The sequence below is a fragment of the Alosa alosa genome, chromosome 24, assembly GCF_017589495.1.
Source record: "Alosa alosa isolate M-15738 ecotype Scorff River chromosome 24, AALO_Geno_1.1, whole genome shotgun sequence".
In the NCBI taxonomy this organism is placed as follows: domain Eukaryota; kingdom Metazoa; phylum Chordata; class Actinopteri; order Clupeiformes; family Clupeidae; genus Alosa; species Alosa alosa.
Genome location: NC_063212.1, coordinates 13,464,595 through 13,479,409, shown reverse-complemented (window position 1 = coordinate 13,479,409; position 14,815 = coordinate 13,464,595). Strand labels below are relative to the sequence as shown.

Below are 14,815 nucleotides of genomic sequence, written 5' to 3'. Positions count from 1 at the left end.
GGATTTGTTGTTATGCCTGGACAATATCATATCATCCAGAAAACCATGAATTCTCAGGTCTATCAGCAAATTCTTGATCTGAACCTCATGTCAGTCACGGAGATGAAGCTAGGGAGGAAATAGATTTTACAACAGGATAATGACCCTATAACCATTCAAGCAAAATTACCAAGGAATGGCTTAAGATAAAGACAATTCATATTCTGAATTGGCCTAGTCAAAGTTCAGATAATTCACTAGAATTGTTTTGGCTAGATCTGAAGTGGGCAGTACATGCCAGTTGTCCCACAAATGTATCTCAACTGGCTGAGTTCTGCAAGGAGGAGTAGGCAAAAAATGCAGAACCAGATGTGAGACACTGGTTAATGGGAACAGAAGACGTTTGTTTGCAAAAGGAGGTGCTACAAGAAATTAACTACATTTCACATACTTTTGCAGAGTTTTTGTGAACTAAACCACTTTTGTGAATATATAATGAAACTATATAACTTTATTTTGTTTCTGTCTATTATTTGGAAAGCCAGCCTTACAAATTGGGGTTTAAATGTGCATTAAATAAGGTTATTTTGATTTTTGTTTTTTGTAAAAAAACAAATGACCATGTCTGAAGGTTCACAAACTGTCAAGCAGCACTGTATTATCTTTACAGACAATTATGTAAGAATTGTAACATAAAACATGACGAAATGATACATAACATAACACAATAATGTAGAAATAGTAGCATGAAGTGAAGAAATAACCTTTTTTTATAATGTGTAAGCTGTTGCACAGATAATGAAGTAGCATGCTAACCAGCAAGCTCAGCTGTGTACTCGCATTGTGCCACTTTGTACAACAAGAGGCACCAGTGAGTCACTGTACAGAAAACAGCAAGGCAAAGCAAGGAAGGGTATTGTCATGGACATAAGCCCACACTTCCAGGGATGTTGCATATAGTTCCTTTAAATTAATACAATCTTAGGGGATTTATAAAACATTACGTTTTTAACTTTTGATCCTTGTTGCATAATTTTAGTAGCAACATCTTTCAGTCATATCTAACCAGTATTTGTTTAAAAATGTATCCAATCAGCTTTAATTGTTCATCTTTGTTGATTACTGTAAAATGTTGCTGAATTAAAAAACAAAAAAAAAACAGTGTCATTCAAATTTAGTGTGAAGGGAGGGACATGTACAATATGTGTTCCACACTCATTTGAATGTGATGAGATAGTCTGGGTAGGCTTGGCTGTCGTGGAACACCACAAACATGCTGGGGTTCTGCTGGTTATCCACAAGGCTGTCGAAGCGGATGTCAGGCTGTTGAGGAGAGACAGGTGGGGGAACCCTCATGAGGCTCTTACCCAACGTGTAGAAACCTGCCAGAACTCGAGCGACAAACATACACTGAGTGCCGTCTGCTTCTGGGCGGGAGTACACGGGCTTGGCTGAGTAGCTTGCACTCACAGCAAAGTAGGTTCCTAGACCATATACAGTGGCTGAAAAGAAAGGAAAATATGAATAGATGAGAAAGATGAGAATGGAAGACAGTGGAGAGACACTTACAAACACAGGCAGATACAAAGAAAAGGAAAAAACAAACAAATTGAGTGTAAGAGTAAGTGAGAAAAAGTGATTTTTTTTTTTTAATTCGGAATAGTATAAGTATAGTATTAGTATATATACTTTTTTGATCCCGTGAGGGAAATTTGGTCTCTGCATTTAACCCAATCGGTGAATTAGTGAAACACAAACAGCACACAGTGAGGTGAAGCACACACTAATCCCGGCGCAGTGAGCTGCCTGCTTCAACGGCGGCGCTCTGGGAGCAGCGAGGGGTTAGGTGCCTTGCTCAAGGGCACTTCAGCCGCGGCCCACTGGTCGGGGCTCGAACCGGCAACCCTCCGGTTACAAGTCCAGAGTACTAACCAGTGGGCCATGGCTGCCCAAGGTACTCTACCTCACAGGAGGACTTCTATCCTTCTATCGTTTAATCAGAATCATGTATTCCCACCTACTGATCAGCACTTGCAACTTTTGCAGTGATGTACATATAGGCCTATATCTAAGAAGCATACACTAAAAGGCATAGCCTACATTAAATAGGAATACACCTGTTCACCAAGTGAGTGTTTTTACAAATTGTACATTTCATTTTCTGTACTGTTCTGGCGTGCAAAACAAGAATAATTTGATGATTTATCCGACACGTCATTTCATTCATACTTCACTTGAAAGATGCTTTGCTAACTGAGTAGGCACACAGCAAAGAGATAAGAACATACCATTCTGGCCTGCAAAGCCACGGTTGAAGCCGGTCTTCATGATGGACTGGCAGGCCTGGGTTGTGGTGCCGTGGTAGAGCATCTTCTCCCCGGCCCCTACAGGTGCACCGTTCTTATCCTCCAGCTGCTGCCGCTGAACATCAAACGCCCGACGCAGGTGCACGTTCTGCACACGCTCAATCTGAGAGGGCAGACATAGAATAAACACACAGCATGATTAATAGGACCATAATCGAATGAGGCTACACAAAACACACACAGATACATCAAGGTTAGTTACTACATCGAGAGTAATATGTGAAACAATTACCGTAGATAGAAGTTGTATTTATAGGATAGAAGTCCTCCTGTGAGGTAGAGTACCTTGAGTATTGTTCTCATGCAGGTCCTGAAATCTGCCTTCACACGCTCAAACTCGGCACAGAGGGGGATGAGTGGGATCACCTGTAGGGCCTCACCGGGAACCAGACTATCCCAGTACAGAGGGACTTTAAAATCTGCAACAAGCATAGATCATCTCTAAAATCCTCCACCGATTAGTCATGTTTTTCAAGCTCTGATTTGAAGAACTACATGATTAAAAGCACACACAGAACTCTTCCTCTTGTCACAGTGACTGATGACTCTTTAAAATATGCCAAAGGATATGGTCAGATTTTTAGTAATTATTCATTGTTTATAATGGTTAAATCGTTACTAAATCATTATCTAAATACCTGGCAGGTTTTGTAGTCGCTTGACTAGGGTCACATAACCTGAACCCACAGCAGTCGCCTGCTTCCTCCGGAGATCTACATTCCAACAGCATCCATGAGCATCCATCACCCCTCCAGTGACACCCTTCTCCAGCTTCTGATTGGCCTCTTTAGGGAACCTCTCCCAATCTCCTCGCTGTCCCATGATGCACCACACCACATTGTTGAACAGCTCCCTCTGGTCCCTCTCCACCACCTGTCGGCGTAATGCCCCCTGCATGACGTACATCACCTCATTCACCCCCTCATTCAGCCCCCTCACCACCACCCCTGCCCCACTGCCAGGCCCAGACGGCTCCAGCTGCACCCCGAGGCTGTTCACTCTGCCGACCAGATCCTGCAGCTCTGCATGGGAGAGCCCAGCCAGCTCCTCTGGGGCCAGGGTTTGCTGGGAGCAGTGGGATGTGTAGGCCTGCTGCAGACCAGCACAGACACTGGACACATCCTGCACAGATGTGCCTAAGATTATAAAGGTGGCTGAAGGAGGGACAGCTGGGATGAGGGATGAAGGCAGTAGGGAGCTCAGGTCTGGGTACAGTGACCCAGGTTGAGTCGTTTGAGCTGGAGCTGTGGATGCTCTTAGTGGAGTAGTGGCTGTAGAGATACACAAGATGAGAAGGATTCTGTATCATCACATGCTGGAAGTGTGTATAACATGTTACTGAACTAGACTAGACTTAGCATTATCAAAGGAAGTCATGAAATTTAGATTTTTTTGATACTGACTGAATGTTACAGAACAAAGTGCGACCAGTGCCTTGCTTTTTATGTATGTGAAATACATCGTGTTTCAGGTTGGTGAGAACACACTAAAGTGGGAAGGATAGTCTTCCACTGACTCATTACATGACAATTCATTGACTTGAGAAATCACTTTTTAGTCTAATGGGTGTCCAAAACATGGCGTCAGCAGCGGCTTGAAACTGCTGGAAGACCGGCATGCTGAACAGAACGAGGCGGACAGTAACAAGGTGCTGGAAGGAGCAACTGGATACTGCGGCCACTATCCCACTGAAGATTGCATCTGCCACTATACATGGGTCCACTCCCGCAGCTGCAGAGACAGACAAGCGATGACATCTCAGTAAACACAGAGCTTCTGCTTTAGTTTTATTCCTCTAGTTGTTGCCGGTGTATTATGGACCCAGAGTAGAGTAAGATGGACCAAAGTGATATATCATAGCTGCACAATAATGTAACTAAAGACTTATATAACAACCCATTCTGCTTTAATCAGTTTTTTTAAATGTTGCCACATAGACAGACACGCACGCACACACACACACACACGCACACGCACACACACACACACACACACACACACACACACACACACACACACACACAGCCCAACGCTTCCATTAGCTCAGCAGAGGAAGTATAAGTTATGCCAATGTCTTTGGAATTAGTATAATAGAAATAGTGAAATAGTTGAAAGACATTCTGCACTCACATTCTATTACTCAACCAACTCAGCAAATGTAAACAAATATTCAAATACAAATAGTCTAGCAGACTGTTCCTATCCTCACCAGCACATATAGCAGGAATGGCAACTGATTGGTATCCTTTGCTCTCACAATGGAGGAGGATGTCCCTGGTCAGATCCTGAACCAACTCTGGGTCATTTTCTCCACACACATGCATGATGGCCTTGCAGGGGAACTTGCCAGGCTGTGATGTGAAGATCTTACCTCTGTTGACCTGAGCTGCATAAAGGTAAACTAATTGTCAAGGATCTCATTGTATTGTTACTTCTCTCATTCAATTTCATTGCTCTGGGTTCCATGCTATATTTGGTAGGTATCTATATGAGTACTTAGGTCAGTGGCAGGCACAGACAGGATTCATACAAGGTGAATATCTATCCAGCAAGTCATCCAGCAGTTCGGAATTTTTCTTTATTCCATATTTGGATGTATATTTCCATTTCTTTCTTAATTACTATTTCTCCTCCAAGAGCAACGGTGGATTCAGGGACACCAGCAGATCTCCTGTTACCTCTCTCTTATGTGATCAAGCAAGTGCAACGTGCTGCTATTAAGATGAAGCCAATTTATCCAAAGATCAATACAACAAGTGCTTACCAGATTTCAGAGCTTTTTTGACTTTTGGTCCCGCCACAGAAAGTATGCTCTTACAAACAGCTGTGAATAGAGCAGACCACACAATCACAAATGCAATGTATGTTGTATAATGATTAAATATTATTGACTTCAATTTATTATCCATATTCCGATCCTCATTTGTACCTGAATCGAAGTTGTTAAAGTCCGTGGTGTTTACTATGGCATCTGTAGTCTCATTGGTGATGTCTCCACGTACCAGATAAAGTTGTATGCCTCCTACTGTCAGTGTGACTTCTTCCAGGTCAGAGGTCAGGGATCCAAACACAGCTATGCAGAACAGAGGAGCACACAGTGATTTACTTAATTCTGGTGGCAGAGCGGTACAAAATATATGATTCTAACTGTCTCACTGAATTGCATTATGCACACTCAATTCTCACTGGTATCTGCCAGACAACAAGTATTAAAACATGATTGGTTCATAGATTTCACATGTAAAATACATTTTATACAACCCCACCCATCTTGCCTGTTCATAATTCTGAGAAATTCTTGAATTGTGTGCAAGTGTGCGTGTACATGTTTATGTTTATGTGTGGGTGGGTGTGTGCGTGCATGTGCTTGTGTGTGTGCCTGCGTATGTGCCTGTGTCTGTGCATGTGCATGCATGCGTACATATGTCTACTCTGTGAGTATGTGTCATACGTATGATTACTGTGAATGTATGTGTGTGCGTGTGTATCTGTTTATGCACATGTGTGCATATGGAATGGTTAACATGACCCCTGGAGGCAAACATACGCAACAAATTGGTCATCCTAGGCCCTACGGTTCTCAAGATATTCAAAGAAAACTCTGTTGGTGTACGGTCACTAAATGTACACATAAATTATTTTATTGTATGGCCCCCCATGAACGAAAGTTCACGAAACTTGGCATGCATTCGGAGGTTGTCATAATGATCCTACACTTTCAATTTCGTGCAGTTTTGACCATGTCAGCCAGAGATATTGTGATAAAAACACCTAATTTTTTGCTTTTTAATTTTTAACTAGGTGGTGCTATACAAGAAATAAGTGGTAATGGGATGGGTTGACATGGCCCCTTAAGACCAACATACAAAAAAAGGTGGTCCTCCTAGGCCCTACGGTTCTCGAGATATTCACAGAAAACTGTCTCCGGCCACCTACAGGCCAGTTGGTGTACAGTAACATAAATTAATTTATTGTGTGGCCCCCCATGAACGGAATTCCACAAAACTTGGCGTGCATTCAGAGGGTGTCATAATGATCCTACACTTCCAATTTCGTGCAGTTTTGACTATGTTAGGTAACAGATACCTGCAATTACAAGACCTCATTTTTACTTTTTTGTTTTTAACTAGGTGGCGCTATACATGAAATGAGTGGTTATGGAATGGGTTGACATGGCCCCTTAAGATCAACATACAAAAAAAAGGTGGTCCTCCTAAACCCTACGGTTCTCGAGATATTTACAGAAAACTGTGTCTGCCCTACCCTCGTTTCGGGGGTTCCAGTCCAGCGGGGGGCTACAAATCAAAACAAAAAACGATGGTTCCATGCTATCCATGTGGGGCTACATGCCCACCAAGTTTCGTGTTCCCCGGTCTTTCAGTGTCCCAGGAATCCTTGACGGAAATTTGGCCATGCGAAAAAAAAAAAAAAGGACTAAACCTATATGACCGCTGCTTCGCTGCGCGGCGGTAATAATTACCCCACACCCTCCATTCCTGATCCCTGGCACAATTGAACTAAACTTTCATACAAACACCTTGTCCTTTGCCATCCCTCCTGTGTAAGTTTAATCCACCATAAACATCCCGGCAGACCTGAAGCAAAGTAGAAAGTAGGTTGCATGTTTTATGATAATGGTAATAGGACTTCTAACATGAGCCTGGGAAACTGATCAGCTGCAATAAAGAAATTGCCAAAATGTTCTGAATTGTACACTTGATGACAAGGCAAAACATGTCTGTCTTTGGTATGTTCACACTTATCATATTATCAGTTATTTTTGTATTGTTCTGAAAACCCTACGGATAAGATCAGCAATAGCTGTTCCAGTAAATATTTACCGCTTTGGAATCTGGGTAGTCTGGATGGATGACAATACGAATGTTGGAGAGTGAGCCAGTTAACCCTGACAGTCCAAACAAGCCAATCTCAGATGTCAGGATGGAAACGGCCTCTTTAACAGGTGTCTTCAGGACAACTCCAGGCCCAATCAGTGGAAAAGCCACAGAGTTGAGGGCACACTGCTCACACAGACTTAGGGCCTGCCTCATTCCACAGCGCAATGCCTGTAACAAGAGGAGTAAACAAGAGGAATGCATCAAGAGTAAACAAGTTTGCATAGCATTGTTTTTCAAACCAGCAGGTGGAGTGGGTAACTGCTGTGTCATAACACACTGCTTACATAATCATCAATGACAGACGGAAACCGAAAGGAAGATAAAGAAAATTAAAGGTGTACCGTCACACAGGTGTGATGGGAATGTTGGAAAATGAGCGTTCTAAAGAATATCTGGTTTCATTGAATTCAACATAGAATTTTAGAAACTTTAATTTCTTCAGAACGGAATCTTATGTTAGAATGTTGAAAAACCCACACCTTTAAGGGTTAAAAGAAATCCCTCTCCTTTACCTTTTCACTGCTGCCACTTGTTGCATTCCAAGGCAAACATTCCACAAAGATTATCTTTTGACATCCCAAAGTAGAGGTCCCCTCCACCTGAAAAATGTCCCCTGGCTCTACATTCTTCTGGAATCTTATAGACTGGGAGAAATTGCGCTTCAGCTGGTCTCCTCCTGTCTTTGCCAGGGCTTGTCCAATCTTCAGGCTGAGTAGATTTGCTTTCACCATAGGGGCCACCAACACATCAACCTTAAATAATGAAGTTAATATTATGGAATCATCTCTATACATTGTCTATTCAAACAGAATGTATTAAATAGTTTTGAATAGCATTTAAATAGCATTCTCTATGTATGAAGGAAAGAGAGCTATTAAATCATTAGCTAAATTAACTAAAATCAAGAAAAATAGATACAAATAGATTACTCACTTGCTGATCCTCAAGATGCCCCAGCACTACTTCTAGCTTTATTTTCTTGCCTGTGAGAAATGATCCACCTGGTGCTGTGGAAGATGACCCCCCTGTCACTTTTGTGGGTAATGAGGGAATTGGGGCAGGAGTAGGTCCTGTTTTACCCATCATGGTGAGGTTTGAGATGGAAATGGGGCTTGTGGGTTGAGAACCTGTTCCAGATTGTTTCTCCTCGTCAGACAGCAGGATCAGGACCTTATGAGAGAGCTCCAGTAAAGCAATGTTGTTCTTCCCTTCCCCATTGAAGTACTGCAAAACTCCAGGCCCTTCCATGCTGTACTCTTTACAAACTAGAGACTGTAATGTTGAGGTCAGTGTCACATAAAATTCTTGCACCAGTTGACGAGGTCCAGCAAAATGCAAACAAGGGGATGGTGATTTAGTGGGGATCAATTGGAGATCACTATGCTGTACTCCAAGAAGCTCCAGTACTCTATGCAGGTGGTCAGCCACTACGGCATTGGGGAGATTCAGAGAGTAATGGATGTTAGTTTGGTTTATCTTGTGGTCAAGCAGAATGTCTTTTAGCCTATCCACTTCTTTTCTGTTTCCGACTATCTGGACTAGCATCCGATAGTCTGCCTTGGACGGTTTCCCATAGCTCAGCTGTACTTTCATAGTTCCATGGTTTGCTTGCTGCAGGGCTTGACTTAAGACTTCCTTAAGAGTGACCATTCCAGGTGACTCTGTTTCTGCTCGCTCCAAGACAACAGTCTCCACAGTCAGGTCTCTCTCCAAAGCTGCTGCTGCCTCCTCAAGGGCCTCTGTAGTAAGGCTGGACAGAACCAGGTCTGGTCCCACCTCAAGCATCACTGGACTTCTCAGGCTCTGCTGGAACCGGGTCTGGTATGTTTCCATGGCTCCACTAGATGTGAGGAAGGCAAGGAGTGGGGCAGGTAACTGGAGTATCCTTTGTTGGATCTTCTTGACCAGCTCCTGTAGTGTAGTGCATGCAGCCTCTACCTCTGCCTCTGGTCCCTCAAACACTGGTCTACCTCTTCCCTGCATGGTAATCTTGATGTGTGGGGATGAAACCTTAATTTTCTTCCCAAACTCCTCCTCCACCAGGGTGAACTGCATCAATGGTATCCCACAATCCCGGTGGATCTGTGGCTTTACCTGAAGGGCGTCTAAACGTTGGATCATTTTCTCTATCGCATCATGCTCTCCCACTACCACTGCCAGATCTTCTCGGAGTTCCTTATAGGTGCACAGATTTTCAGAGCACATGAAAGGGTTCTCCTGGAGGGTCTTAACCCTTGCTGGATCCACCTCAAAGTAGCAGCGGTACCTTTGTTTCAGCTGAAAACACACATTGTCCACCTGCGTCTCCCATTTGGCCTGGGGCAGCCCAGAATGGGCAGCTCCTCTCTTCACCACCACTTTCCCCTCCTCTGGAAGGATCCGGAAGGATCTGCAGAGAGAGGAAAGACACTGATCCAGGTCCCGCCGAGCTTTCGGACTGTCCTGCAGGTACTGAGTTAAGTAAGTTTCCATGACTAGCACTTTCTCTTCATCTTTGCCAGGAGTATCCTATGGAATAGGAACAGGTTATGCATTATTATTACAAAGTATTGAACCATACAATTGTTTTTTTGTTATCAAAATTATCAAATTAACCTGAATATGACTTCTGGTATGAGTGGTGCTGGGTGAAGTTTTTTTTGAGCTCCTGACCAAAATTGAACATTTTCCATATATTATTTAAATGCCATAGCCTGGGACCCAGATGGATCTGAGAGTTCATGTTGATTGTTCTGGCAGATCTGTCTGGCACCTCTGCCCCAGATTTCTACCCAGACAAAAATCAAGCCAATCACTATTGTTTATCTGATATGAGGTGTTTTTTATTCAGTGACAGAGGAGCAGAATACAGAATCGGTGTAGGGATAGGCAATATGGACTTACAACTATAACACAACAAAATATGAATATGAATACAAAATAAATGAAAATATGAAAATAGCATTAGTCACGTTAGTGTACAGTCTTGAGAGCCAGTGTTAATGCAACTTTGGATTCCCGATCAAATACCTCTGCCAAGTCTGGCAATCAAACTCATGTTTTTATTGGTCAAAAATTATACTAAATGTGTGTGAATAGATATCTTGCCATGGCAGAACTACTTTATTATTCATTACAATGAAATGCAGTTCCATCTGCGGATATGTACAAGGAAGGTATGCCATTGTCTCAGTCCTCTTAAAATATAGTAAAGATAGTAAACAATCTGAGCTGAATGTAATATTAACTTATCCATCTATCCATAAAGTTTGTTTCTTCACATTCTGTTGGTATTTCTAAGTCATGTTGCATGTTTTAATACAAATTCCACATACAGTAGTACCTTAGCACCATGCAATAATAAACAGGAAAACATGAAACCATTTAAATAGTATGTGTCAGGCCACCACATCATCATACAGATCATTCCGAACAGACAGGTTTTCCACTGAACAGGTTTGCCACTGAGCTACAAAAACAAATCATCTTCCTGTGCACCCTAAAGGTGCCCAAGGTGCCCCCAAGGTTGAAATAGTGTTACTAGTGCTTTCAAAATTAGGCTGGCATGGGAAATCATGGGTTTCTGTGCCCTCTAGAGTGCCCCTTCATGCAAAATGTTTTGGAGATTTCCATTTAGTGTCTGAATGAGTGACCTTTTAGTGGTGAAAATGTGATGTAATGCACCTTGAAATGGTATACTTGGGGGGCGCTGTCACAACAGGCTACATCGCTCATAACATGTACGGGTCAAAGTGCCCACGGGGACCCAGGTTCGAATCTGACCTGTGGTCATATTCCGATCCCACCCCATCTCCCCCTCTCTCTCTCCCACTTATTTCCTATCAGAATAAAGACAAAAAGACCAAAAAAAATATATACTTAATAATAAAAATGGTATACTCGGTGTTCCCTGATTGTGCCTTTCCATTAGAACATAGGTTCTCAAAATGCGGCCCAGAGGCCAATGGCGGCCCACGGAAACATTTCTGGCGGCCCGCGATAACATCTGATAACATCTGTAAAACTGTTAAAACTGCACAACTGTACTGTGTGCTTTGAAAAGAATGAATCTCCGTTTAGTGGTGTTTCGTGGCCGTCAGGTTTTCCTGTGGAGCTTTGGTAGCTGGAATTGGCCCTGAATAAGGCCTATGCTGATAAGAAGCAAGGCACACTGAGACTGTTTGTTCTAAATAAGTTTGTACTTGAAATGGACTGCAAGAACTGTTTTTTCCCAAATTTGTCTGTTGAGGGTAGAGAACCCCAGGGTTTGTGTGTGCATTGCAATTTTTCTTAAGGTTTTCACAAGTTTTGCCAGGTTTAGCCTCAGTTATGAATTAAAATGTGTTTAATGCAATAAATATAAACTGTAGAGATGCAACCTTCATTAAAATGATACAAATGGGATTTTTTTCCAGGTTTTTTTTTTTTTTTCCCCCCCCCTTTGGCCCTCAGTTCAATGTTGGGTTCCTGAATTGGCCCTCACCAATCAAAACTTTGAGAACCCCTGCATTAGAACAAAGGGAGTTATGAATTAAAATGTATACAAGTGCCCTCTTAGATGTTATAATACACTATAAATGGATAAACCCCACAAAGGAAGGTTCTCACAAAGTCACTGCCATGAGGGTGCCAACAAATACTTTTTATATGTTTTTGCAAGGGGCTGATAAGTTATGCTGATATCTAGCTGGCATTTTGATGTAATCTCATCTGCATCGGCGGTTTTTATGATTTTTTTTTTTTACATCAACAACAGTCAGATGACTGCAGACTTTGACCCCTATGTCACAATGGTAAGAAAAGTGAAACCAAATTCAAAATCTGCAGTGTGTGTTGCGTGTGTGTTGCGTGTGTGTTCGTGACTATCCCGTTGTCCCGTATACTGTAATTGTCTGTTCTCCATAATATAGCTAAGTGTGAGTAGAAGGGAATAAAAACTATGAGAACCATTAAAAGAACACACCAACTTTTTGGAAAATGAGCTTATTTACGATCTACCATAGAGTTAGATAAGAGCATTTACTTTCCTGTTTGTTTTAACAGACATCTTGTCATACTTCAACATTAATAAAATAATGTAAATTTTAACGAAGGATGAAAACTATTTAGTCGCACTTGAAACATAATAGCTCTCCCCTCTGTCCTTTAGTGCAAAGTAACAATATTATTGAAAACTAACACTCCAAGAAATCAATTTTCTCTATCAGTGATGCATTTTTATATTTCTATGCATTTGAAACTTTTTACAGAGCGAACTTGTTTAATAATATATGCATTATTGGTAAATATGTCCGAAGACAGAAATAGAGCATGTTACTCACCTGTTGATTTTGAGAGACTTGCTTGATTTTGATTTCGTTCATGGCATATTGCTTTGTTTTGATTTTAAGGTGTTGGTCCGAAGTCAGACGTATGACATGCGTTTTTGGGCCAAGAACTCTTTCTTGATCTGTAGAGCATACCAGACTGTAATTATATGTGTGCATCTTTAACTTAATGTATTTTTACTGTTAACAGAGGAGCCGACCAAGATGGACCTAATGTCCACTTTACCTTGACTATACTACTCTTGATTACATCCATCCATATTATATGAAAATAATAATAATAATAATAATAATAATAGTTTGAATGTTCCTATATCAAAAAAGAAACTCTTGAGGAAATATTGTATAGTCACCTTCTTGCTCCAGAAATAAAATCTTGTAGGTGTCATCGTCTACTTTTTCCACTGGCCCACATTCACCTCCTCCTGACTTCCTCCTGATTTTAAAGTACTTCTGAATTTTCTCCTTCTCGGAGTCGGTCAGGTCTCTGGCCTCAAAAAACACTGGGAACCTGTAGTGCGCCATTCAGTTCTGAGAGACCTGTTAGTCTGTAGCTGATCATCAGGGTTGCTGATCGTCTTGTGGAAACTTGTGACAGTGGTTTCACCAGTTATTACTCTGAGATTCACTGCGGTCTCAGTGACTATGCAAAAAATGGTGTGAATGTGTTTGTGTGTCTGTCTGTGTGTGTGTACAAAAAAGGTATTTTATCCACTGTCTAATCAACCGGATAGCAATCATCAGTGCCATTTCCAGGATGACCTGCAAGATTTCCAAATGGGAATCTTCTACTGAGCTGCTTCCTAAACATATACTTCTCAGCATGCATTAATCGATTTTGCTTATTTCTTGCAGCTAATGTATATTTTTATGGGTAATGTGGGTAATATTTATTTGATTTACAGTCAAGTCTGGGTATTTTGGTCCTCTGTAACCCATTTTGTAACTGTAACTATTTTCTTTATCATGGGCCTTGTTATATTGTCCAGTTGCACATTGTCACTGACAGGCAACTGAAAATGTAGGAGCATGACAATTGTTGTCAGTGAGAATCTACAGGCCAACTGGTGTTACATACAAATACACGCCAGAATGGTTTCATAGAATGTTTCATTCAGTTTATCTCCTCTTTTCCATTGACTAGAAGACAATTGCAAGTTGCAGGCAAATGTGTGACTTGTAATATTGTAAAGTTTAGAACAAAGCTGTAATACTCATCCAAACTGTATTTGTAAAAAGGTAATTTGCAAATAAACATAAACATGACTGACATCATGAAGTGGCCTTCATGCCACTATTGTGATAGACACGAACGACGAACAACGAAATTCATCTGGTGAGAGTCAGGTTACCACTTACCACTCACCAGGTTACCACTCACCAGCCAAATAATAAAAAAAAAATAGCCACCGACATCCAATCAAAAAATAGTGTTTGTTGTATCCGGGTAAAATTCCAAAAACTGCACCAAAATTCTTTTTATTCAGAAATTCAACTGTCATTTAGTAAACCAGCCTACTTATGGCACTTTAACAGTGTATTTTATTTATAAACTAAACTGTCGGTCATTAAGAAAACATAATGATTGTGTCGTTGTAGCTTTGTGTAACCCAGACATCAGCAACGTTCATTTTATACGACCAATCACTCTCGTGGCTGCCTGCACTTTCCCTGTCGTCACGGCTGCAACTTTCGCACTTGTTTGTGCTTTTTAGAGGCGTGTTCATCAGACACCCGTCTGAGCCTCCATGGACCATGTCAACAATGAATGAAAATTAGCTTATTATCAATGAGTGTTATCAATTTGAGCGAGTATGCTACACATACATTTTTTTCTAAAGCAGGACTGCTGCAGACAATGAGATGCCAACCATCATAATTTAATAGCAACCCAAAATAATGAACTGGCTGTCCTTATAAAAATAGAAAATAAAAAGTTGGTCTCGACATGCACATTCTTGGTCCAATGCTTCAGTGACAATAGGCTACTCAAGTGAATAAAGCAATTAACCTAATAAATAAAATATTTGTCTCACTACATATATCTCGTAAATTGGTGAGCCATAGAATATCCCACCGTCAAGATTATTACAGTGCATGAAAATGCACTGTACTGTTCTTCCTAGGCTTCTTCTTCTTCTTCTTCTTCTTCTAACGCAGTTAATGCAGCTTCAACCGTTTAACGTAGAAACTTCATTCAAACTATGTTACGTAGGTCTTACTTAGGACATCTGGGCAATGTATTTTTCATCTTTGTAACTTTTAT

General features: G+C 41.3%; 1 protein-coding gene across 1 annotated transcript; it reads right to left on the bottom strand.

Annotated features, from left to right (window-relative positions):
- Positions 1–14,149, bottom strand: LOC125289580 (protein mono-ADP-ribosyltransferase PARP14-like). The gene is made up of 14 exons (XM_048236512.1): positions 12,903–14,149; positions 12,544–12,671; positions 8,177–9,751; positions 7,756–7,995; positions 7,187–7,411; positions 6,883–6,940; positions 5,275–5,418; positions 5,110–5,169; positions 4,555–4,731; positions 3,897–4,076; positions 2,984–3,616; positions 2,631–2,764; positions 2,268–2,448; positions 1–1,481 (listed from the first exon to the last, which is right to left on the bottom strand). The coding sequence occupies exons 1-14, from the start codon at positions 13,072–13,074 to the stop codon at positions 1,195–1,197; spliced, it is 4,194 nt and encodes a 1,397-aa protein (XP_048092469.1). The 5' UTR covers positions 13,075–14,149; the 3' UTR covers positions 1–1,194.
- Positions 14,150–14,815: the final 666 nt, after the last annotated feature.